We start from the raw sequence: 21,084 nt of genomic DNA, 5'->3' as shown, positions 1-21,084 counted from the left end.
ACCGTCTTTTTCCCGACAAACATTCTCCAGTTTTTTGGTCTACCATAAAATTCACCTTTATTGTCGATTTGGTACAAATTTGGGGAGGGGGTGCAATCGAATCGCGCCAACCAAACCGATCTGATTGGTTGAATTTCATTGAGAAGGCTTTGATTGGTTAATAATTTTGAGTTTCGCTCAACTGAAGTAGCCAATCAAATCGATTTTAATTCCAACGAAATTTCACTCGAAATACTGTACTACAATACTGTACTACTGTTAAGCATTTATTTCTACGTAGTGCTACTATTAATATATTAAAGCGTGCATTGTATTGAAAATATAAAAATCTAAGTTACTTACAGTTTCAAGGCTACTTAGTTTGGTTAATATTTGCTTGAATTTAAAGGACAATGTTTACGTAGACAGCTTGGCCGAGCGGTTAAGGCGATAGACTAGAAATCTATTGGGGTCACCCGCGTGAGTTCAAATCTCACAGCTGTCGATGTATTTTTCATCGAAACGACAACATACTACTCCAGTAGTATCTTTTCATCCACCCAATACAGTATGTAAAGGATGTATGAATATTGTCGATTTGATACAAATTTGGCGAGGGGGTGCAATCGAATCGCGCCGACGGAACCAATCCACCATCGATCTGATTGGTTGAATTTCATTGAGAAGGTTTTGATTGGCTAATAATTTTGAGCTCATCTGAAGTCGCCAATCAAATCGATTTAAATTTCAACGAGAATCCACGCCACAACACGAAATTTCACTCGAAAGCACAATACTTGTTAAAATACTTCGAAGTACGTGTTAGTATGACTAGTAATCTTCATTCGCCCAACCACGTAATTCAACCGCGTGATCGACATCCCACCCGTTTGGTCGTGATGTCCAGTTCGACTTGATGTCCTTGAACGACGGTAGGGCTTCCCAGTCGTTAAATAGCGTCGACACCACGACTGTATCGTCATGGCGACTGGCAACATGCACGACGCATGCTTCCAATTGATCTGGCAACTGAACATGTTGAATCACGCCCCACAAGTCTATAAACTGCCTCTGGCATTTGGATCGCATCATGGTCAAAATATGGTCTCGCGTGGTGTCTGCATGCAGAGGCGGGTACTCGCGAGCTAGGGCCAAGTACTGCAACGCTGTCGCATAAACTGAGGTTGGAGAAGCGGACAGGGCCGCAGGGTTTTGCAGCAATGCGGTGGCGCTCATGACTCCAGCGCATCCGGTGTACTTGATGCACTCTACCGCGTGCTGCCGCGATTGGATTCCGCCGTTGGCCAACACTGGAATGGCCACAGACTGCCGGATTTGTCGGATGGCATCCCAGTTGCACGTGCCTTCGTGGTGCCGTTGAGTGCGCAGTCGACCATGGACCGTCAGCATCGAACAGCCTGCGTCTTCTAGTCTAATAAAAGGGAATGAGATGCATTCGCCATTGCAGTTGAGCTGACGAGTTCGAGGGAATATCATACATACCGACGGGCCAGGTCAATGGAGGCGCGAATGTCTTGTTGAATGCGAATCTTGCATGTGATGGGAACCTTAGCCACGTGGACCATGGCTCGAACAACCTGTTCAACGAGGTCGGGGTCGTCGAGGAGATACGCGCCAAAGTGGCCAGTGCGAGCACATCGCTGCGGGCAGCCCAGGTTCAGGTCAATGCCGTCGCAGCGATGCTGGAGGAGGGCAACCGCCGTTGCAAGAGTGATTGGGTCGTTTCCTGCTAGCTGGACAATCAGCGGCCGATCTTCATCAGCGGTGGCGAAGAATTGGTGCGAAACGTCGATCGTTGCATCCATAGAACCAGCCGCGGCAGCCACCACATCTGACGCGACAAACATCGGCGTGAATGCCAACTGGCATCCCAAGCGTCGTGTGAGAAGGCGAAAGGCTAGCTCGGACTGCCGCACCATTGGGGCACACACAAACTGCGGCGCGCCGAGTACGTTCCTGTACCACGACCATGCATCGTTGTTTGTCGTCATGGTAGCTTTGACCTGGCAATTATCCGGATATTCACCACGTTTGATTGGCCCATAGATTTCCGAATAAGTTGTACATTCATCCGGATTACATTGGTGCTTCAGTCTCATTCGAACTTCGCCAAGCATGTCGCCGTACCGATCGCTCGAGCTCTTCAAGTTCACGCTCTACGTGACTGGTATGGGAAGCATGCATCGTCACTATCTGTGCTCATGTAACGTCCTGTGTTCGTGTATGTTATAGTGCCCATCGTCACCACGTATGTGTACATGCAGCCTGATATTGTGAAGGCAATCGTGACGAAGGTAAGCCGTTTGACATGTCTGGAGTTGAAATAATCACGACGTGGTGGGGTGTGTCCTTGTAGCTCGACTACATCAACTACCCCGCGCAAGAGTTTACTCGTGATGAAGTGATGGAGCAACTGAAGAAGGGTAGAGAGGAGCGCAAACGCAATTAGTCTGACTTTTTTGGCAATCAACATTGTTTTACCCGTCTTACTCGTTTCAGAAGAACAGTCGACTTTTCACGTCGAATATCATGGTGTACACAGAGGCAGGAGTCCCATCTACAATGCCCCACAGCAGTACGCAAGTGGAGGGCTGCAGCGTCCAATTGTTGCACCTACGAACTCTATGCACACACCCTATGCATCCGATGCACAGATAGAATGCATCACTTCCCTTCCATGTGCATCATATATTCGTGCGGAATTGCCTCATGCGATGCCAATGACTTGGAAGCCATTAAAAAGCTTTACCAAGCGCCACTTCTTTCACACACATAACGCATTTAATTGTGTCGCCTTACACTATTTACAGTTCCTTCGAACAACTACAAAGATCGAAACGTCGTGTTCGTGGCGAATATGGGCCCAACAGATGCTTCGAAGGTAAACGATGACGACGACCTTCTAGACGCAGGTTCCCCCACTGGAACTCTGCGATGGACACCGCTTCAATACGCATGTGCTGCTGGAGACATCGCCGTAGCCACGACTCTGCTCGAGAATGACAACAACCTTGTACACCAAGTGGGTCAGGTACACAATTGCCCAGCATTGGAAATCGAATGACCTTCGATTGAGAGTAGTACGATACATGTAGACCCAGGGCAAGTACACAGCGCTCCATGTTGCAGTTCAGAGTGGGCATAAGGACATTGTGCAGCTTCTTTTAGCGCATGGTGCGGTAGTCGACGCCGCCGACACTGTACGATCAGTCATATTCGTGCAACTGAATCATTCATATGGCGATGATGCTAGCGCGGCTTTACTCCTCTACATATCGCAGCCACCATGGGTCTACTCGATATGGTGGCTCTACTGCTCCAAGCAAATGCCACACAGCAACCTTCCAAGGTCCACATAACCTGCAATCTTTTCCCAATAGCTATCCCAACCAACCATTTCATGTCTTCATCATTCTACATTCGTCAGGCTGGCACCCTTCCCATCGAGTGCGCCCATGCCACCGGGTTCGACGAGATAACGGCGCTCCTGGGTCCTTCAACGCCATCCACATCTCCACGTACGTCCAGATTCATTCATTCATCTGCGACAAGGGGAATCACAACAATCACTAGCGTCGGACTCTGGCGTCCGGGACTGGCTTGCGTCGATCGGGCTGGGCCAATACGCCCATGCGTTTGTCCAAGCCGGGTTCGACGACGTCAACTTCCTCCACGAAAATGGACTGACCACTGAAGACGTCGTGGCGTTGGGGGTCGTGAAGCGCGGCCACCAGCTCAAACTCAAACGATTGTACCAGATCGATCGGTTTATTCACAAACCAGACGACGACACTGACAGCCATTATACCAGCAGCGACAACAGTAGTGAAGACGACAGTAGTGAAGGCGACGACGACGAATAGTACATTCTTCATAACCATCATCCGTCCATGGTTTGTGATGCTAAAGCTATGTTGTACCGTTAACCGAACGTACAGTTTTGAGAGAAAAGTTCGCCGATATGCCATCATAGTATGGCAAGTCAACGATGCTACCCGAATAACAGGCACTACCGTACATAGTAACACTGTTAGCGATCGCGTCCTCCTTCGTGATGATGGCAAAAGCACGTTAGCCAGGTTGATATGTAGCGTTCTACCAATGCAGTCTGTAGTACCAAGAGACGGGTGCTTCCAAGCAGCGCTGTAGCTGTCACAAGAATGCCCAATTGTGTATCCATTTGATTTGGCGCACTTCAACCAGGGCATCATACCGTTAGACGACGAATGCAATCGCGTCGAACGTTCCCCTGTCCAGGCTCTAAGGACCCCCCCATGCAGCCAGCCGAGACACGTTGCTCAGCCTCATAACGTACGAGGAACGACGATGGACGCAAAAAATCTAAATCTATTATGGTGCGGGGTCGTCTAGAAACTGGGCGGCGCCAACTGCTGCTCGCTAGTGTCGACGCCATGCTCGTCCGTGAATTCCTGTGGCGGAGGCGTAACCATTTTACCCAGTAGAATACCCAAGCCTTCAATGAGAGCCAGCAACGTCCCACCGATCACTGCTTGGGTAAGCGCGGCCCGCGGTCCCGAACGCATGGCTAGGGTCCCACCGGTGGCGGCACCGGCCAAGATGGAGTTCCACGGGTCTTCTTTCTGACGGATCGCCGCCAACGAGCAATCGTACGACGAAAACAGACACCCCCAGATCGCAAATTGCCCCGCGAGCATCGGACTGCGTGCCTTGACAGCAAACACAGCGCCGCGAACGCGTTCCCCGGGAGGAGAGTTGCGGGCGCCCTTGATGGAGTGAAAGATGCCGCCACCCACGGCACCCATGCCGAAGGCACTGCCCATGTCTTCCAGGATACGCCACGGACACGGTTCGCGCTCCATGGCCTTCGACGTCAATTCTGGTTTTTGCTCGGTCCATCTTCGACCAACAACTCCCGCAACGGTGATTGGTGGAAATGCTCGTCATGGGATTGGCCAATCAAACGCACAAAACGTGTGCTCACGTTTTGGGAATGTTGGTATCCGGACGAGAAGAGAATTTCCGGATACGGGAACTACGAAACTGTCAAACTTGGAAATCTTTGAAACGCCCCTGTCAAGTATATTTAGCTGCGAGTGTCAAATCTACCCCAACCACCCCACAGATATCGTCGCCAAGGTTGCCGCGCCTGCGTGAAGCTCATACACCTGGTGGATGGCGGAGATCGCGTATTATGACGGGGACCTCTCGGATGCCTTGACCAAGCTCGACCAAATTATGGCCAAGCTCTCCAAGGCTCCACCTGGCGTCAAATCCGAAGTACAACACATCTCTATTCATGCATGGTAGTTCTCTATCGAGGAGCTCATACGTCGTTTTGAAGGTGTTAGCGGAGGCCGAAAAGAAGCTCAAGGAAGTGATCGATTTGAAGAAGGGGTTTTCCCTCGCCCTGCGGCAAGTTACCGACCGCGAAGACATCAAGACATACCGGGAGGTAGCACTCTATCCCATGCTAACTTTATCATTCTCTTGATTCCCTTCCAATGATGCTTATCATAGAAAAACGACGTGTATGCCGCGCGGGTGGAAGAACTCACTCGAGAAGTGAAATGGGCCAAGACGGAGACGGACCGCAACGGTCTGTTCGGCGACGCCAAGGCCAAAGCGGCCAAAGTACCCACGGGCAACACGGATATGCTCAACAAGGCCCAAGAATTGCAAGGAAAAACCGAAGTGTCGTTGAAAAATACCCAAAAAATGATTGAAAACTCCAAAGAAGTGGCGCTCGCCACCGGGGAAACGTTGCGGGAGCAGCGCAACCAACTCAATGCGATCACAGAGGAAGTGATGCGCATGGACGACGGCGTGGCCCGTGCCAACAAGGTATGCTTTAGTTGATTCTAGTAGTAAGTAGTACTTCGAAGTAGTAAGTAGTAGTAGCCTTGATCCTACAATGTCCCACAAGTCATGATCGTCGTAGTTAATGCGCACGTTTACACGGCGCATGGCGACGGACCGACTCATCCTGTTCTTCACGTTTCTCGTGTTTGCGGGCATCGTGGGTATCATCGTGTACTCCAAGGCCAACCCAAATCAAACTACGTTTTATGTGCCAGATCAAGTCAAGCCACCAGATCCAGGTAAACTTAGGCGATTTGATTTGCATGTCCAAAAGTGATAGTGGTAGGTAGTATTGTGCTTTAGAGTGACATTTCGTGTTGTGGTTTCTCGTTGGAATTTAAATCGATTTGATTGGCTACCTCAGATGCGCTCAAAATTATTAGCCAATCAAAACCTTCTCAATGAAATTCAACCAATCAGATCGATTGTGGATGGCGCGATTCGATTGCACCCCCAAATTTGTATCAAATCGACAATAGTGACCTTGATATGGTTTGTAGGTGTGATTGCAAATGCCACGGGGATCAACACGTTCATTAACAACACGCTCAACAGCATTACCGGGTAAATGATGATTCAAGTGAGCTAGAACGCCTTGGATGCTTGTGGTCTTCAATATATTAACACACATTCGGCAGTGTTGGCGGTTGGTAGTTAACTGCTACTAAATACTACTCGAGTAGGACGCTACTACAACCCTTACTACGTACTATTAGTAGTTGAGAGCGATTCTATTACTACATAGTAAGCGGAATTGTACTACATGGAATGAATGTTTACGTTTAAACACCAGGTAGAATATCGTTTAAACGCAATACGTTTAACTTGTTTGACTCGAGTCCCTGTTAAAACGTATATATATAAAATGTAAGAAGGGCATTCTTAAGGTCCAATCAAGCGGTGTGTTGCATTGGTTGGTGGGTGGCCGTGGCTCGGAAGTGGTGGCGAACGGTGGGACGATGCCATTCCCAGATTTAGAGTGCGCAGGACGGCGGTATGGAGACGAAGGAGCAACGAGTAGATACGGCGCACCATTTTACCAACTGACCCCCTCTATGTGGGGTGAACAGTTAAAGTTGGTGCGAATAGCAACACCCTTGTGTTTTGCTGTGTCATTGCCTGACGGGGACCTTGTCTCAAACATGCTGGAACGCGCTGTCGTGGCACCGAAGTGGACTCACCCTCTACATTAGGCACGCGACGGCGACGACTGGTGGGCGATGGCTGCCGAGGCCGTGCCGATCCTTGTGATTGGCGTTGCATCGGAAAAGGCGGGAGGGGAAATATAGCATCACAACATCACATTCGAGCATGTAGTAGTTAGTAGTCGACTTTTGGGCACTTTTTTACTTTTCACGCGGACCCTTGGTTGTCCTCGTGTTATACGCAGTGCCGAGAGCAACTCTTCGCCGGATCTCTTTACTGCGCCACCATGGCCATCTCGGTTGCCACCGGTGGTGGGTGAGCCGGCAACATCCACATCATTATTAGCTGCACGCAAATAGCTTTATGTCGTGATTATGCTTCACAATCTACTCAAGCACACACACAGTCGACGGGTGCAGTTACACGACCCAATTCTCATGCGAGGTCACTTCCTTGGGCACGGCCCCGTCGTTGTCCTCTTGTTCGAGGCGGGCGAGGCGGTCGTCCAGCACATGGCCGAGTTCCCACCATGCCGCCGCCTTCTTCTCTTCCTGTCCACTCGTCAACAGCCGCTGGAAGCGCGCAAACGACAGCGTGTCCCGGAGCCTAAACAGAGGATCCACGCGCGCCGAGTTCAAGTCCCGCACACCTACGTGCAGCTCCAACAAGTCTTCCAACAGGACGTGCACCTATTGTTTTTTGGTTTAACGTTATCTTACAACCACGTCATTTCAGTATTACTAGACTTTTTCCCCACCTCGTGACATTCTAATTCCGTCGCTTGCGTTGGGTTGTACAGGTCCCAAATGCACTACGCAACACCAAATCGATATATATATATATATATTAGTAGTACTGTCTCTTTTCATGGAATATATATAAATATATATATAAATATATAAAGATATTTCCATTGAATCAAATATATAGTGGTTTGGCCAACTATATATTTGATTATAATAAATAAATAAATAGTCGTCGACGTTGTAGATATATACATATATATATATACCTTGACGTCGAGATAATGGAGCTGGGGTTTGTGTTGTAGTTTACGAAGGAAGGCGAGGCGATGGCTCGTGGATGGCAGGTCTGTCGAAGCGCTCAACGTGCCATAACTTTCCGATTGCATCTAAAATAGAGAAATTAAATATATATAATTCAACAAAGAAATACACCACTCCTGATATCTTCAGGGGGTATCCACCTCCAAGAGCCGCGACACAGTGCGATCGAACGCAAACATTTCGTCGATCACGTGCTTGGATGACGTGCCTTGGACGAGCAGGTCCATAGGTGCAGCGTCGGCGGCGCAGTAGAGCTGCACCTTCTTGTCGTACATGCAGTCGACAAACGTGATGAACCGCCGCGTCTGGTTGAGGTTGTGCACGTGGAGCCGGGGGATATCTTGCAAAAACACCGTGTGGAACGCCTACACCCATACAAACCTCAGTACAAGCGAAAACCACATTTAATTCTACGTTCAGCACCCATACATACACCAGTACGTTCAACGTGCCCAGGCACTGCACCCATGTGTAAACAGTCAGGATACGCTCACCAACTCCCCCACGCACACACACAAACGGCCAATACGCATCGATATTGCACCCATACACACATCAAGTACACCATTTCGATCGTTTTCAAAACCACAATCTACACCCCCATGCAAACATCCGTACAAAACGTAGTCCGTGCCCAACCATACGTGGCTGCACCCATACATACATCAAGTCATTCAATCGGCATCGTATTCCTTGGAGTACCTCGGCAATCACCAAGTAATCGGCGGCCCCCAGGGGCTTGTCACACATGTCAGGGAACGACAGCAAGCATACTTTGTGTTTAGGTGCAGCATGGGGCACGTCCACCACGCGGCCTTGGGTGCAGAGCTTGACAGACCGAACCACTTCGTTCTACCAAGCATTCCATCCTCTTTACACAAGTAGAAGACGGAGAAACCTCGTCGCACATTGACTAGTGTTTTGAACGATTCGTAAAACAGCCGACTGTTGGCCTCGTTCAGTGGATGGCGATACATTTCGTGCAGTTGGGCCTGGCCTTTGAGTTTGCGGTAGTCGGTCGAGGACGCTTCGAGAGAGTGCACCACGCACGAGTGCTCAAGCAGGTCGATAAACGGGAGAAATAGCACGCGCTGCAGGCCATTCTTATACAAATCCTATCAAACCATGACAGTATATATATATATTAATATACTAGTATCCTGTAACATTATAGGTATGAATTATACCGTGGGAGGGCGGTTAGATGTGGCGACGACGATGCTGCCGGCGTCAATCATAGCCGAGAAGAGACGCCGCAATATGAGCGCATCGGCCACGTCCGTGACTTGAAACTCGTCAAAGCACAGCACGCGGGACGTTCGCATCAAGTCGGCCGTGAGGTGAGGAATCGGGTCGCCGACGTGACCTTCCTGGCGCAGCTTGTGCATGTTGGCGTGGACTTCCAGCATGAACTTGTGAAAATGGACGCGGCGCTTGCTCTGCAACGGCAAATTGTCGAAGAACATGTCCATGAGGAAGGTCTAGGGAATATTTTGCAAAGAATGGTCAGGAGGATATGGAGTGGAGAGTGTATTGTCTGTCACCTTGCCACATCCGACCCCGCCGTACAAGTACACTCCTTTGGGACCGTTGGGTTCCCGGGAAGATGAGGGTGCGGCGGCTGGAGAGATGGTGCTGCGTAATCGTTCCCATAACGAAGGAGATGGGTCGGTGGTTACGGGGGGTGGAGGAGGTGGAGGACTCGCCACGAGTTGATCTTGCAACGCTTGCAAGTGCTGCAATGCTTGCACCTGCACAGGATCTTGTTGAATCTCTCCCGACACGACTGCATCCTCGTAGATGTCCAAGAGCGAGCGCACGCTAGACGCTGCCGATGAAAATGGACGAAGGAAGACTCCGCCCGCCCGCCGACGGAAGTGCAGCAGCATACCAACGTTCAAGGGGATTTCCACCAATCACGATCGACGCGCCGCCATTGTCGACATCCTTCGTGTTCGTATTCTATTTTAGCCAATCCGATTGCAGAAAGGTTAGAATTTCAGCGAATCATCATTGGAGTACTAGAATGCCAATCAAAACCATTTCAACCAATGGAATCCGACCTCATTTTCCAGCGAATCAAACGTGACAAACCGCCCTTTTCCCGAGTAATTTTGACCAATGGCATATGATCTTGACTTTCACATACTAACCACTTCGAAGTACAGTACACGTTCCTGACGTTAACAGCTTATAGTCATGGCTGACTTTTCGTGTCATTGATGGAGGCACATATGAATAAATTAGTGATGGGATGGCCTCCAGTAGCAGTTGCCGTCGCCTTCAGTTGACTCATTTCGCCTACATCACGTGTATCGTTGTCCTAAATTTAGCCAACGCCCTCGTTGTCTATCTTTGTCCTGAAGGCAAGACTCCATCTGGGCTGCTGGCGATGCTTGGTCCAACATGTCGGCTGGGATATGCAAAATGACCCCCTTCTTTCCGACACAGTGTGTTGTTGACTGGTGTTGTCCATTTTTACATTGGGCTTCCCATGAGATTTCGCACCTGGCGAATTGCTGGTGTCCTGCTGGTGGCGCTGTTGCAAGCTGCCGCTACTACCGCCTCAGCGTTAGGTACTACGACACAAACCCATCCCAACAACTCCTCTGTTCTAACTCTACTGTTGTATATACACCACACCCATAGACCAAGAGAGTTACAGCTCCGACAGCAGCACCAACACCGTAGTGGCCGCCGCTGCAGCAAACAACAACGACTATCCACCGCCGACCACGTACCCGCCCCCCACAACCTATCCATCTCCCTCCATGAAAAAATGCAGCCCCAAGCCCACGCCCTCTCCGAAAAAGAAGTCGTGCGCCCCCAAAATAACAACAACCCCCCCTCCTCCACCCCCCAAGAAACCATCCTGTGCCCCCAAAACAACAACAACCCCCCCATCCCCTAGAAAGTCGTGTGCGCCTAAAACAACACCCCCCAGCCCCCACTCTCTGAACCCCCAAGTGCAGAACCCGGACCCGGGCGTGACGAAGCCCCCATCCGCTTGCGTCGGCTTTTGGGCGTCCTGTGACACTGCGCGGGCGTGCTCCACGGGGGCCACGTGCGTGGACGGCACCTGTCGACCGGTTCGCGTCGGGTTTGAACAGTGCGGGGGAAAAGACTGGCTCGCTGAGTCTGTGTGCGGGACCGCCCTCGGCTGGACCTGTGTTCGGCAAGCACCCTTCTTTGCACAATGTTTACCCGAGGCATCCCTTCAGTGTCATTCGTAGCTCTCCCGAGTTTAACATATATTGTGCATTATTCACCCAAATAGGAGTACTGTAGAGTTCCTGTTGAGGGCTCCAGTTTCAAATCGATTGGACAATAATATTAATATATATATATATAGATTGTACCCGAGACTACTCGACACCCAAACAAGCACCAGCGTACGTACATTATGCGATGACCTTTAAACTGTACTAACTAGGAACGCAGCATTTACCCGTATATACTACGTAGTACTAGTATATAGTAGTGTAAAGTAGGTATAGTACAAGCCAAGGATGCGATCGAATGGCACAAGACTTGTCCTGGTTGCGTTGTTAAAAGTACTTCGCCTGAAGTGGCCCATGTCATTGAATGGTTGACACCATATGCATCTTGACAGCGTCTAGAACGGAGTTGAGCTAGACGAGGCGGTCGAACTGGATGCCTTGGACAAACTGGCCTCTCAAACTGCGCGAGACAAGGTCTTGGAACCGACGGGGGTCGTTGCGGAACATCTCGGCGGCCTCGCGGTTGAGCGGGTCGTCCGGGTTGGGCTCGTAGAAGAGATAGATGAGGCCGTAGATGACGGCGTTGATGTCCAGCACGGGTTTCCAGTCTTCGCGGAGGATGTTCAAGCACACGTTGCCGTCGAGGTCGATGTTCGGGTGGTAGATCTTGGTCACGCAACGCACTTTCGGCGGCTCATGGGGGTAGAACTAGGATGATGGGAAGCAACTACTTTACTGGACGGACGACGAAAGATGGGGGGATGTACCGATGGGATTTTGAACGTAAAGTTGTACGCGGCACCAGTCCAGAGCCCCGTGTCGACGGTGATACGAACTTGAAAGTTAGTCAGGTCGTTCGAGTCGGGGAAGCTAACGACTGCGGCAGACCCACCGTCCAACTCGGCAATGTCTAGAGCGGCCAACGTCGTGGGATGCTATTACCATCACAGACAAACGTACCTTTTTGAATGCGGATTTCACCGGGAGTACGCTTCTTTTCCTTGGACTTGCGCGTTCCGCGACCAAGGCCCATGATCTTGACCCCCCCTGGAGCGGGTGGCGCGGCACCGTCCGCAGTGCTAGCGGTGCTATCGTCAGCTGGTGCAGGCACACCGTCATCTGTGCCTGATGGAGCGGCGGCTGCAGCTGCCGCAGCAGCCGCAGCCGCTTCCCTTTCGGCCTGCTCCTTCTTCCTCTTGAGCATGATCATGGTGCCCGACTTTGGTGATCAGGGAGCACGAGTTGTTGGGATTTTGAAAATGCCCGTGAAACTTAATACTTCCTCCGTTTCAGAATACTGTTGAACTGACTGTGAACATATTTTATGAAGTATATTCGCAATTTGTCCCTAATTAGGCTTTTTTTGTATCCATGTCGAACAAGGACATATTTTTTGAATTTTATTCGCAGGCGAGGATGAGATCGACTCCATACAAGAAAGTATTATCAGATATTTTTACTTTAAATCTCGGCTATTCATTCATTTCTGGTCCGATTGTGGAGATTGCAGGCTCAAACGACTCGTACTGATACGTAGATATAGCTAGCTATTCTCCAAATCGTCTAAATCACTCTGCATACCGAGGTATCGATGTTGCAAGATTCGGAAGACCTGGTCGTGGAGCGTTTTTTCCTACACAACCATGGGGAAACATGAACAACACTACGAACTCGCGAGTAAGTCGATAATGACCACTATGAATACATCTATTCCTTTGTTATAGCCAATGCTATTGCAAATCTTATCAACCTCGTGCTTGTGCAAACTTATTTTACCCTTTATAGTAAGAGTTCCATCAATATGCTAAACTTTGCGTTGAATGACCTGAAATCTGAGCCAAGTGTCGTGATGCCTTATGCGACAAAAACATTATATATGTCAATTCGAAGCCTTTTGCATTTGTATTTCATGACATAGGTCTTCTTATGGAAGCTCATATCGATTTGATCTGTGCTTTATGCCTGCTACAGTATTCCCATGACACATCCTCGCCCAGTTGGTCCGGAAAAATGTGAATTGAATAAAGATACGAAAATTCTCAGAAATATATCAGGTCCTAGTGCAACTTCCAATACAATTTCCAAGTACTAGTATAGGCCACACTCAAAAATACCCACAATAGTATTTTGGAACAGAGGAAACTAGTGATAACGTTACAGCTAGAATGATCAACTAACGTTAACGTTACAACGAAGGTACCGGTACTATTAATAACAGTAAGGTTAGTTAATCCCCACCATGACACTATTAGTACTCATCGTGGTGGTATTGGTACAGGTATCTGTGTTCATGATCATAATTTGAGAGTCTTTGCGAACTATTACGTATTAATACTAGTACTGTACAGTAGTAATAAACGGTTAGGACAACGGCATCAAAATATCTTTACAGTTAGTACGAAGTACTTGAAAGTTGTATTATGAAATACTACGCATACAAATCACGAGTACAATCACAGCATTAGAATTAATACACACTCACGCACCCCTGTACATACATACTAGCAGTAGCTGTAGCTGCTCCTGTCGAGCTCAATCAAATAATATATATATATCGTCGAAAATAGCATGTATTAATATACTAGCTACCAGTAAAACCACGGCGCTTTGCACTATAGACATTGGCCTTTGATTTCGTGAACTTTCTTTAGACGAAATACCTGTATAATATAATACCCTGTGTTAAATGGTACATATGATAATGTTATGTAGGTCCGACACCACCCCAAATCACTTTCCAAGAAGATACGCCGACGACAGACGTCACGATGAGCACCTTGACGAGCGCCGACATGGGAGAATTGAAGCGGCCATCCACCCGCCTGCATGCGCCCCCTGGTGGCGGCACGAGCTGGAGCTTTGGAGATGATTCCGGAACGTCGGACGCGCCCAAGGCAAAGGCCAAGGGCCGAGGCGGCAACAGCGGGTCGAACGTAACGAGCGACGCGTCTCCATTTTCGCACTACCCTCCCCCTGCACCTACATCCACCTCGTCATCTTCGTCTGCGAATCTCGCTGCTGCTCCTACTGCACCTACTACGACCACCACCGGGACCAAGTCGACGGCCTCCCACCGCAGCTTCAACGGCGCCGTGCGCATTGCTGTGCTCAAGACAAAGGCCGACGAAACCGTCGTGGATGACTTTGCGCTCAATTTCACCAACGCATTGGCATCTAGCGTGGCCTACGACATTGTGACCGTCCCGTCCATTGAAGACCTGCCATATGCAGCCAACAAATTGGCCGTCCACGGTGGGTTCGACGGTGTCGTCGTGTTCGGCCTGCTAAACCCGTCGGACGCACTCTTCCCTGTCCTGTCCACGAGCATCTTGCCGGCGCTCGTCCAGATCAGCATTGCCGCCGTGAAACCGATCGTCCGCGCCATCTTTGTCGGCGAGCCGCGCGTGGCGTCTGTCAAGGCCAAGGGTGGATACGGCGCCGAATTTGCCGCGAGCATCGAGGACCTAGTCCAGCTCGGCGGGTTTGTCCACCGCCCGACCTCCGCCGCATCCGTCGCTTCCCGCGGAGCTTCCGCCCAAGGCACCCATCATGCCCATCATCATGCCCATGGCGCGTCCACCGCCGCCGCGGCGGTCGTTCATTCAAACAACAACGTGTTCCCCGACGCCATCAAAGCCGCGCCGCGCGCAGTCCAAGACACCCTGACGGCCCTACGAACGTCGTTGTATGAACATGGAGCTCGGTACGTTCGATTCGATGGTCAGCATGTAACGCATTCTGTGAATCGTACCTCGTGGGGTTTCATCTACCTATATATTCTTATATTCATATAGGGATTATGATTATATATATATATATATATATAATCATATTTGTTTGAATTATATATATATATGTAATCATGTTTGTTTGAATATATATATATATATATATATATATATATAGTGAAGTCACTTTACACTTTAGAAATCCACAATTCTCGTGATTGTTTGTTTATCCATCTTGAAGTATCTCACGCACTGGAGTTTTTGATTGGCTGCATGTATGTATATACTCCATTTTTTCAATACGAGCCAATCAAATCCAACACATTCACTATACATACATACATATATATTTGTGTTACCGCATCCACTATACATATATATATATATACTTGTGTTTCCGCATCCACTATACATATATATATATATATATATATATACTGGTATATATCTTCTTGTCTATCCGACGTGGGCTATTTATTCTCTTGTGATTGCCCCCTTGTGACGTTTTAAACATAGCGGGATTGTCGGACTCGGGCGCAAGTTTCGCATCATGGACGACGACAACAGCCGGACGCTGGACCTGGCCGAGTTTTCCAAAGCCATCCGCGAGCATGGGCTGCCTCTGTCTTCTTCCGAGGTGGCCGACTTGTTTGCGTTCTTTGACGGCGATCGCAGTGGCCACATCAGCTACGACGAGTTCCTCACGGGGATCCGCGGCGATTTGAACGACCGGCGGCGGCAGTTGGTGCTGCTGGCGTTTGCAGTCGTCGACGCCGACGGCAACGGCATCCTCGACCTGGACGACATCATCGCCAAATATAATGCCGATAAACACCCAGACGTGCTCAGTGGCAAGCGCACCAAGCACGATGTGTTTCGTGAATTCCTCGACACATTTGACGGCGGCGAGAAGGATGGCAAGGTGCACCCGACCGAGTTTGTGCGGTACTACGCCAACGTGAGCGCCTCCATCGACGACGACGACTACTTTGAGCTCATGATCCGCAATGCATGGCACATTTCCGGCGGCGACGGCTGGAGCGCCAACTCGACCTGCCGCCGCGTACTTGTGACCCTGGAAGACGGGTCCCAGCGAGTGCAAGAGGTCGAGAACGACCTTGGCGTACATGGAAATGTAGCAGCCATCGCCGACGCACTCAAAGCGCAAGGTGTCCAAGTGTCGGCGGTCGAAGCGTCGGGGTATGTTGACAACGTCAAGGCCAAACCAGGCAAGAAGCTGCAGCACGGTGCAGGGGAAAGCTCGATTGTGTTTGGATAGGATGGATGCACGATACTAGAAGCAACTTGTCGTGGGGAGATGGAAGGCCCTCGTACGAATTAACAATGCGGACGACTGACTGACGAGTGCTCGCTCGTTTATATCTAGACCAACGCTAGTGTTGTGTGAGATACGGTACTATTATAATAGGCGGATAGGATCGTCGCGAGGGGTGGTTGCATTGTGTAAATCAACACTGTATCGCAGATCGTCTGAAAAAAGGCATGTTGTGTGTATGGTGCACGCGAAATCGAAGAGTGGAGGTTTTATTATTTAACGTACAATTAATGTAGTTAAACCCCAAAATCAAATACGTTAAATACTGATTTATCATTGCAGTGGGAGGTTGGTTAAACGTCCGATTGCACCCCCTCCCCAAATTTGTATCAACTCGACAATATTAATACTACTGTAGTAAATCAAACTATTGTTCTCTTCATGTAATTTGCCCATTGTTTATTTGCGTTAAAGAACCAGATATTCAAAATAATATAAGGCCGATTGAAGGTAGAACAACGCTAAATTCAAGTTCTGCATTTCAGCAGAATAAACAAACCCTTACACACTGTACTTTACTTCAGCCGCTAACTCATTGAGTTGCAGCACCAGGCCAACTTACGCAGTGCAACCACCAGTTCATCGCGTTGCATACCGTATTACGACGACTAGCCTAACTACTGTACGTATATCTCTAGTTATAAATTACTCGGAGTAGTTAATGTTTGTAGTGATCACTGATGGGAGGTCGTGTATGTGGCCATACCGGTACAGTAGCTGCTTCAGTTTCATTTCGACAAGCACCTTGACGTGTTGACGTTAAACAAGTTGTTTGCGCTTCATTCTGGCAAACAACTTGTTTTACATATTAATACGAAAGTGCCTGTAATACCACCTTCAACCAACCAATCATCATCGCATTCGATGAGGTAACTCTTAAACAACTTACACCCAACCGTTATTCAGGTTACTTTACTGTTAGACGTTATTAAAAATTTTAAACAATGAATGTAACCCTGGAATTGACAACAAAGGTGCAAAGCACAATAATACCTCCGATTCGAAATGTTTGATAAGGTCGAGCTTTGAACAATTGTATCTCAGTCAAAATAGGTTGTTACTATTTTGACTGAGATACAATTGTGTATTGCCTTGACAACAGGTATACTTACTTCCATGTGATTCTCTAAGCATTAAAATCGGATTTCTAGTGAATTTTTCTACTAACATGGGGCACCAGTCATCAGCATCGCTCTTTGCTTACTTTGTTCATCAATTTCTCGTTGACTACAACACATATTGAGGTGATACAAACATCAAAATAACCGCAAGATTCAGCTCATGAATTGAGGTTCAAAGGATATCAATTTCAATAGCAAACACGTGCAGTAAGGATTTTCAAAAGTAGCGTTTTTCGTAGGGCACCAGTCATCGGCACACGTTTTAGACTTGGGTAATGTATTGAATCCTCCACACTCTAGTTCGCGGGATGCTGTCATCATACTAGCTATCAAAGGAATATGTGTTTAGAATGGGTATTAACTGCTACAGCAACAATTTCTGTATGATCAACACAAAATTGACAGGTCCAATCTCTAATTTATAAAGGGCATTAATTCTTGAAGAGCTACATTTTGACCAATAAGAGGTATTCGGGCATTTTTATTGGCTTACAACAGTGCTGATGACTGGTGCCCTACGTTATACATTACTATACATTGTATATGTAGTAGAATATTTCACTAACGTAGGGCACCAGTCATCGGCAAAGACACCAGTCATCGGCACTGTTCTAAGCCAATAGAAATGCCTGAATAACTCTTATTGGTCAAAATGTAGTTCTTCAAGAATTAGTGCCCCTTATAAATTAGAGATTGGACCTGTCAATTTTGTGTTGATCATACAGAAATCGTTACTGTAGCAGTTAATACCCATTCTAAACACATATTCCTTTGATATCTAATATGATGACAGCATCCCGCGAACTAGAGCGTGGAGGATTCAATACATTACACAAGTCTAAAACGTGTGCCGATGACTGGTGCCCCACAAAAAACGCTACTTTTGAAAATCCTTACTGCACGTGTTTACTATTGAAATTGATATCCTTAAAAACCTCAATTCATGAGCTGAATCTTGCGGTTATTTTGATATTTGTATCACCTCAATATGTGTTGTAGTCAACGAGAAATGGACGAACAAAGTAAGCAATGAACGATGCTGATGACTGGTGCCCCGCGTTACAGTAGAAATCCGATTTTACATTCTGGTTTACAGTTAGGTGGAGATATACATAGTATGGGCACAGTTCCGTGCCACGGCTTTGATAGGTCAATTCGGTCGATATTTGACCTATTATAGCTAATAGAACGCGTCTTTGAAATTCTGATACTCGAGGCTGCATTTTTGCATCCGGATAAAATGGCACGGATTTGTTTTCAGCCTATCGAGATTTTGAATATTCAAGGCCATTTTACTTCCAAACTAATGCGAAATTCGATACAATTTCAAGTCACACAATCTGCATTTTTCCTCGTGATTACAAAACACTATTATTATAGCAAATTGGAGTCAGGAAGATCTCCAACTGAGGGCCTCTAAATGTGGCACGGAACTCGGCCCTTACGTATATGTGGTACTGTACAACGAATATGATAACACCTGTATAATATAATAATAATTGTACGTAACTGGTATCAATCATTTCCAATCGGAGGTACCATTGATGTGCCGACTTATTCATCCAATCAAACCCTAAATCGATTTTCATTAGACAAAATGCAACCTCTAGACAAATGATACCTGTGTAATACATGCTATGAACTCTAACATTTGTGTTCAACAGTACTTCTATACATTATACCTGTTCGAAATGTATAAATCTTCATAACATGGTAATCATATTTCAACAACATACGATTACCATTAATGTAGTTAAACCCAAAAACCAAATCCTGCAGTGGGAGGTTAAAGGTCCCAACTGCCCCCGGATATTATATACGGATAAGAGTCACATACAAAAATCAAGATACATCTCAGCGGCCACCCCTATGGCCAAATATGCATGCGCCCATGTAAAATACCGCTAGGTTAACTATCTATTTCTGGACCAATTCATCACCAAATTAGAATCTGAGACGTAGAATTTCTTCACCACATTGAGATCTGTCGATTCTACGTCTCAATTTGATGAAAATTTGAGTAATGAATACGAAATAGAAGTCAGAAAATTTTGTGAAAAGTTGGTTGTTTATAGGTGACGAGCATCATAGGTTGAAACTTTCGTTTTCAATACATAACTCAAGTATAAAAGTCGGCACATCAATGGTCGCCCTCAACTTCAAAAATTAATTTGTGTAATCCTAAACTGTTTAACAGTAAATCGATATACTTTGGGCTCATTCGAAAGAGCTCAACGTTATTCATCCAAAATGTACTCCAAGGGAGGATTCGAAGAAACAACTGAAATATATGAAGAAAAACCGGTACATCAATGGTCGGCCACGTGTAGTATACTAGTATTACAGGTGGGCTACAATCGCCCAACATGTAGCTAACTCAACATCTGTCCACATGGAAATCCTTGCATGAACAGCGCTACGACTGACGAGCCAAACCCGACCATGAGTATGGGGATTTCCGTGGCACTCATGACGGGCCACTCACGAACAACGTGATGTCGAGGACGGCGGAAAACGCGCCGCCGCGGAAGCAGATGAGTAGCGTCTCGCCGTACGAATGACGCGCAGCGCAGGGCAAAAGTCTCTCATTTATCCGAACATTATCCGTATAAGGCCTGGTGAAAAGTCCAAACGGGTGGAGATGCTCGAACTAGCGGGGAGGCGCAGAGCGTCGATGCAAGACAATACGCATATAGAGAGGTTATGTACGTGTTCTACACCATGACTTTCAGCTACGGGAGTGCCCAGGCCCATAAGTGGTGTGATTCCACTTATGGGCCTGGGCTGTCCCGTTCACGTGGCATCACGACATTGATTGATGCTGTTCATATCGAGCAATACGTAGAAACAAACTTGCGACAATCGTCCTGCGAACCGCTACACTACATTGGCGGTTACTGTTAACGCCTTGGTGAAGAAGTGATCGCGGTGGCCTAAGTAAGCGATAAGTAGATGTTCATCTGTGTTGAAATCCCTGCGCAAAACAAGACTGACGGGTGGGTTCTTATTGGTGGAACCAGCATAAGACTCCAGTTATCCGAACATTATCCGTAAAAAGCCATGTTACACATACTTCGAAGTAAGACCCAACCGGTGGAGATGCTCTTAGATTTTGACTGGGTTTGATATGTGTATGTATTCGAGTCGCGGACCAAAATAGTGCTTTTTACTGCTTTTTTTACTGCTTTTTTTACTCGGTCCTGTATATGGTGTTTTTGTTTCCTACCACTTCCTACCAAAACCCTACCAGGTGGTCCTACCATCCGTATAATTCAGCAGTTATTCGTATCCCCCGAAATACCGTACTTCGTGAAAATAATCGGTATTTGGGGCACAGGATCCATTGCCCCAACGAAGACAATTTACTTCCCAGGGTGTACGTACAGTAGCCCACCCACAGTTTACAGTCAAGGAGCGCCGATTAATGCACCTCTGTAGAATTCACCAGACTGCCCTGTGTACTGCACTAAATTGGGCGTCGCCTGAGGGCATAACGTTATCCATTTTGCGACTGATTTGTTGGACTGTGAATCATGATGGCATCATTTGCAGTACGCAATGTACCAACACTGCACGTCAAGGTCTCATTGCACAGACCTTAGACTAATGTTAGGTTTTACTAAC

The 21,084-nt window shown here is 47.7% G+C and overlaps 8 protein-coding genes and 1 non-coding gene across 11 annotated transcripts; 5 read left to right on the top strand and 4 right to left on the bottom strand.

Moving 5' to 3' along the window:
• The first annotated feature begins 403 nt into the window (after positions 1-403).
• H257_07150 lies at positions 404-484 on the top strand. The gene has a single exon. It is a non-coding gene; the product is annotated as a tRNA-Ser (tRNA).
• Positions 485-755: 271 nt separating this feature from the next.
• H257_07149 (hypothetical protein) lies at positions 756-2,008 on the bottom strand. Its single transcript, XM_009832586.1, has 2 exons — positions 1,483-2,008; positions 756-1,411 (listed from the first exon to the last, which is right to left on the bottom strand). The coding sequence occupies exons 1-2, from the start codon at positions 1,989-1,991 to the stop codon at positions 811-813; spliced, it is 1,110 nt and encodes a 369-aa protein (XP_009830888.1). The 5' UTR covers positions 1,992-2,008; the 3' UTR covers positions 756-810.
• Positions 2,009-2,827: 819 nt separating this feature from the next.
• On the top strand, positions 2,828-3,931 carry H257_07148 (hypothetical protein). Its single transcript, XM_009832585.1, has 5 exons — positions 2,828-3,031; positions 3,096-3,200; positions 3,254-3,349; positions 3,428-3,518; positions 3,574-3,931. Exons 1-5 carry the CDS (start codon positions 2,858-2,860, stop codon positions 3,861-3,863), a joined length of 756 nt encoding a protein of 251 aa, XP_009830887.1. The 5' UTR covers positions 2,828-2,857; the 3' UTR covers positions 3,864-3,931.
• Positions 3,932-4,327: 396 nt separating this feature from the next.
• H257_07147 (hypothetical protein) lies at positions 4,328-4,883 on the bottom strand. Its single transcript, XM_009832584.1, has one exon. The coding sequence runs from the start codon at positions 4,839-4,841 to the stop codon at positions 4,368-4,370; it is 474 nt and encodes a 157-aa protein (XP_009830886.1). The 5' UTR covers positions 4,842-4,883; the 3' UTR covers positions 4,328-4,367.
• A 166-nt stretch (positions 4,884-5,049) lies between these two features.
• On the top strand, positions 5,050-6,539 carry H257_07146 (hypothetical protein). Its single transcript, XM_009832583.1, has 5 exons — positions 5,050-5,259; positions 5,324-5,434; positions 5,500-5,823; positions 5,921-6,080; positions 6,342-6,539. Exons 1-5 carry the CDS (start codon positions 5,155-5,157, stop codon positions 6,407-6,409), a joined length of 768 nt encoding a protein of 255 aa, XP_009830885.1. The 5' UTR covers positions 5,050-5,154; the 3' UTR covers positions 6,410-6,539.
• Positions 6,540-7,325: 786 nt separating this feature from the next.
• H257_07145 (hypothetical protein) lies at positions 7,326-9,961 on the bottom strand. 3 transcript variants are annotated; one of them, XM_009832580.1, is made up of 8 exons: positions 9,599-9,961; positions 9,242-9,535; positions 8,963-9,169; positions 8,757-8,906; positions 8,195-8,419; positions 8,000-8,119; positions 7,745-7,798; positions 7,326-7,676 (listed from the first exon to the last, which is right to left on the bottom strand). In XM_009832580.1, the coding sequence occupies exons 1-8, from the start codon at positions 9,941-9,943 to the stop codon at positions 7,407-7,409; spliced, it is 1,665 nt and encodes a 554-aa protein (XP_009830882.1). In that variant the 5' UTR covers positions 9,944-9,961; the 3' UTR covers positions 7,326-7,406. The 3 variants fall into 3 exon arrangements, with proteins under 3 accessions (XP_009830882.1, XP_009830884.1, XP_009830883.1); XM_009832582.1 differs by having other exon boundaries at positions 8,000-8,419; XM_009832581.1 differs by lacking the exon at positions 9,599-9,961 and having other exon boundaries at positions 9,242-9,558.
• Positions 9,962-10,421: 460 nt separating this feature from the next.
• Positions 10,422-11,419, top strand: H257_07144 (hypothetical protein). The gene is made up of 2 exons (XM_009832579.1): positions 10,422-10,630; positions 10,704-11,419. The coding sequence occupies exons 1-2, from the start codon at positions 10,549-10,551 to the stop codon at positions 11,285-11,287; spliced, it is 666 nt and encodes a 221-aa protein (XP_009830881.1). The 5' UTR covers positions 10,422-10,548; the 3' UTR covers positions 11,288-11,419.
• A 23-nt stretch (positions 11,420-11,442) lies between these two features.
• On the bottom strand, positions 11,443-12,581 carry H257_07143 (hypothetical protein). The gene is made up of 3 exons (XM_009832578.1): positions 12,236-12,581; positions 12,043-12,185; positions 11,443-11,983 (listed from the first exon to the last, which is right to left on the bottom strand). The coding sequence occupies exons 1-3, from the start codon at positions 12,483-12,485 to the stop codon at positions 11,687-11,689; spliced, it is 690 nt and encodes a 229-aa protein (XP_009830880.1). The 5' UTR covers positions 12,486-12,581; the 3' UTR covers positions 11,443-11,686.
• Positions 12,582-14,016: 1,435 nt separating this feature from the next.
• On the top strand, positions 14,017-16,469 carry H257_07142 (hypothetical protein). Its single transcript, XM_009832577.1, has 2 exons — positions 14,017-14,978; positions 15,520-16,469. Exons 1-2 carry the CDS (start codon positions 14,044-14,046, stop codon positions 16,280-16,282), a joined length of 1,698 nt encoding a protein of 565 aa, XP_009830879.1. The 5' UTR covers positions 14,017-14,043; the 3' UTR covers positions 16,283-16,469.
• Positions 16,470-21,084: the final 4,615 nt, after the last annotated feature.

Source organism: Aphanomyces astaci, assembly GCF_000520075.1.
Source record: "Aphanomyces astaci strain APO3 unplaced genomic scaffold supercont1.14, whole genome shotgun sequence".
Taxonomy (NCBI): domain Eukaryota; phylum Oomycota; class Saprolegniomycetes; order Saprolegniales; family Verrucalvaceae; genus Aphanomyces; species Aphanomyces astaci.
The sequence above is the reverse complement of the archived record's forward strand: the minus strand, read 5'-3'. Positions and strand labels throughout refer to the sequence as shown.

What these genes read in the sequence shown, in the direction of transcription:
- H257_07149 (XM_009832586.1), bottom strand. Translation starts at nt 1,991, where the DNA reads ATGACGACAAACAACGATGCATGGTCGTGGTACAGGAACGTACTCGGC. An exon ending in TCCATTGACCTGGCCCGTCG is followed by an intron (nt 1,412 to 1,482) that starts GTATGTATGATA and finishes CCCTTTTATTAG; the next exon opens with ACTAGAAGACGCAGGCTGTT.
- H257_07148 (XM_009832585.1), top strand. Translation starts at nt 2,858, where the DNA reads ATGGGCCCAACAGATGCTTCGAAGGTAAACGATGACGACGACCTTCTA. An exon ending in TAGTCGACGCCGCCGACACT is followed by an intron (nt 3,201 to 3,253) that starts GTACGATCAGTC and finishes CGATGATGCTAG; the next exon opens with CGCGGCTTTACTCCTCTACA. An exon ending in AACGCCATCCACATCTCCAC is followed by an intron (nt 3,519 to 3,573) that starts GTACGTCCAGAT and finishes AACAATCACTAG; the next exon opens with CGTCGGACTCTGGCGTCCGG.
- H257_07147 (XM_009832584.1), bottom strand. Translation starts at nt 4,841, where the DNA reads ATGGAGCGCGAACCGTGTCCGTGGCGTATCCTGGAAGACATGGGCAGT.
- H257_07146 (XM_009832583.1), top strand. Translation starts at nt 5,155, where the DNA reads ATGGCGGAGATCGCGTATTATGACGGGGACCTCTCGGATGCCTTGACC. An exon ending in CACCTGGCGTCAAATCCGAA is followed by an intron (nt 5,260 to 5,323) that starts GTACAACACATC and finishes GTCGTTTTGAAG; the next exon opens with GTGTTAGCGGAGGCCGAAAA. An exon ending in GCGTGGCCCGTGCCAACAAG is followed by an intron (nt 5,824 to 5,920) that starts GTATGCTTTAGT and finishes TGATCGTCGTAG; the next exon opens with TTAATGCGCACGTTTACACG.
- H257_07145 (XM_009832580.1), bottom strand. Translation starts at nt 9,943, where the DNA reads ATGCTGCTGCACTTCCGTCGGCGGGCGGGCGGAGTCTTCCTTCGTCCA. An exon ending in GCGGGGTCGGATGTGGCAAG is followed by an intron (nt 9,536 to 9,598) that starts GTGACAGACAAT and finishes AATATTCCCTAG; the next exon opens with ACCTTCCTCATGGACATGTT. An exon ending in TCCATTATCTCGACGTCAAG is followed by an intron (nt 7,799 to 7,999) that starts GTATATATATAT and finishes GGTGTTGCGTAG; the next exon opens with TGCATTTGGGACCTGTACAA.
- H257_07144 (XM_009832579.1), top strand. Translation starts at nt 10,549, where the DNA reads ATGAGATTTCGCACCTGGCGAATTGCTGGTGTCCTGCTGGTGGCGCTG. An exon ending in TACTACCGCCTCAGCGTTAG is followed by an intron (nt 10,631 to 10,703) that starts GTACTACGACAC and finishes CCACACCCATAG; the next exon opens with ACCAAGAGAGTTACAGCTCC.
- H257_07143 (XM_009832578.1), bottom strand. Translation starts at nt 12,485, where the DNA reads ATGATCATGCTCAAGAGGAAGAAGGAGCAGGCCGAAAGGGAAGCGGCT. An exon ending in TGAAATCCGCATTCAAAAAG is followed by an intron (nt 12,186 to 12,235) that starts GTACGTTTGTCT and finishes TGGCCGCTCTAG; the next exon opens with ACATTGCCGAGTTGGACGGT. An exon ending in TTACGTTCAAAATCCCATCG is followed by an intron (nt 11,984 to 12,042) that starts GTACATCCCCCC and finishes CCATCATCCTAG; the next exon opens with TTCTACCCCCATGAGCCGCC.
- H257_07142 (XM_009832577.1), top strand. Translation starts at nt 14,044, where the DNA reads ATGAGCACCTTGACGAGCGCCGACATGGGAGAATTGAAGCGGCCATCC. An exon ending in TTGTATGAACATGGAGCTCG is followed by an intron (nt 14,979 to 15,519) that starts GTACGTTCGATT and finishes TTTTAAACATAG; the next exon opens with CGGGATTGTCGGACTCGGGC.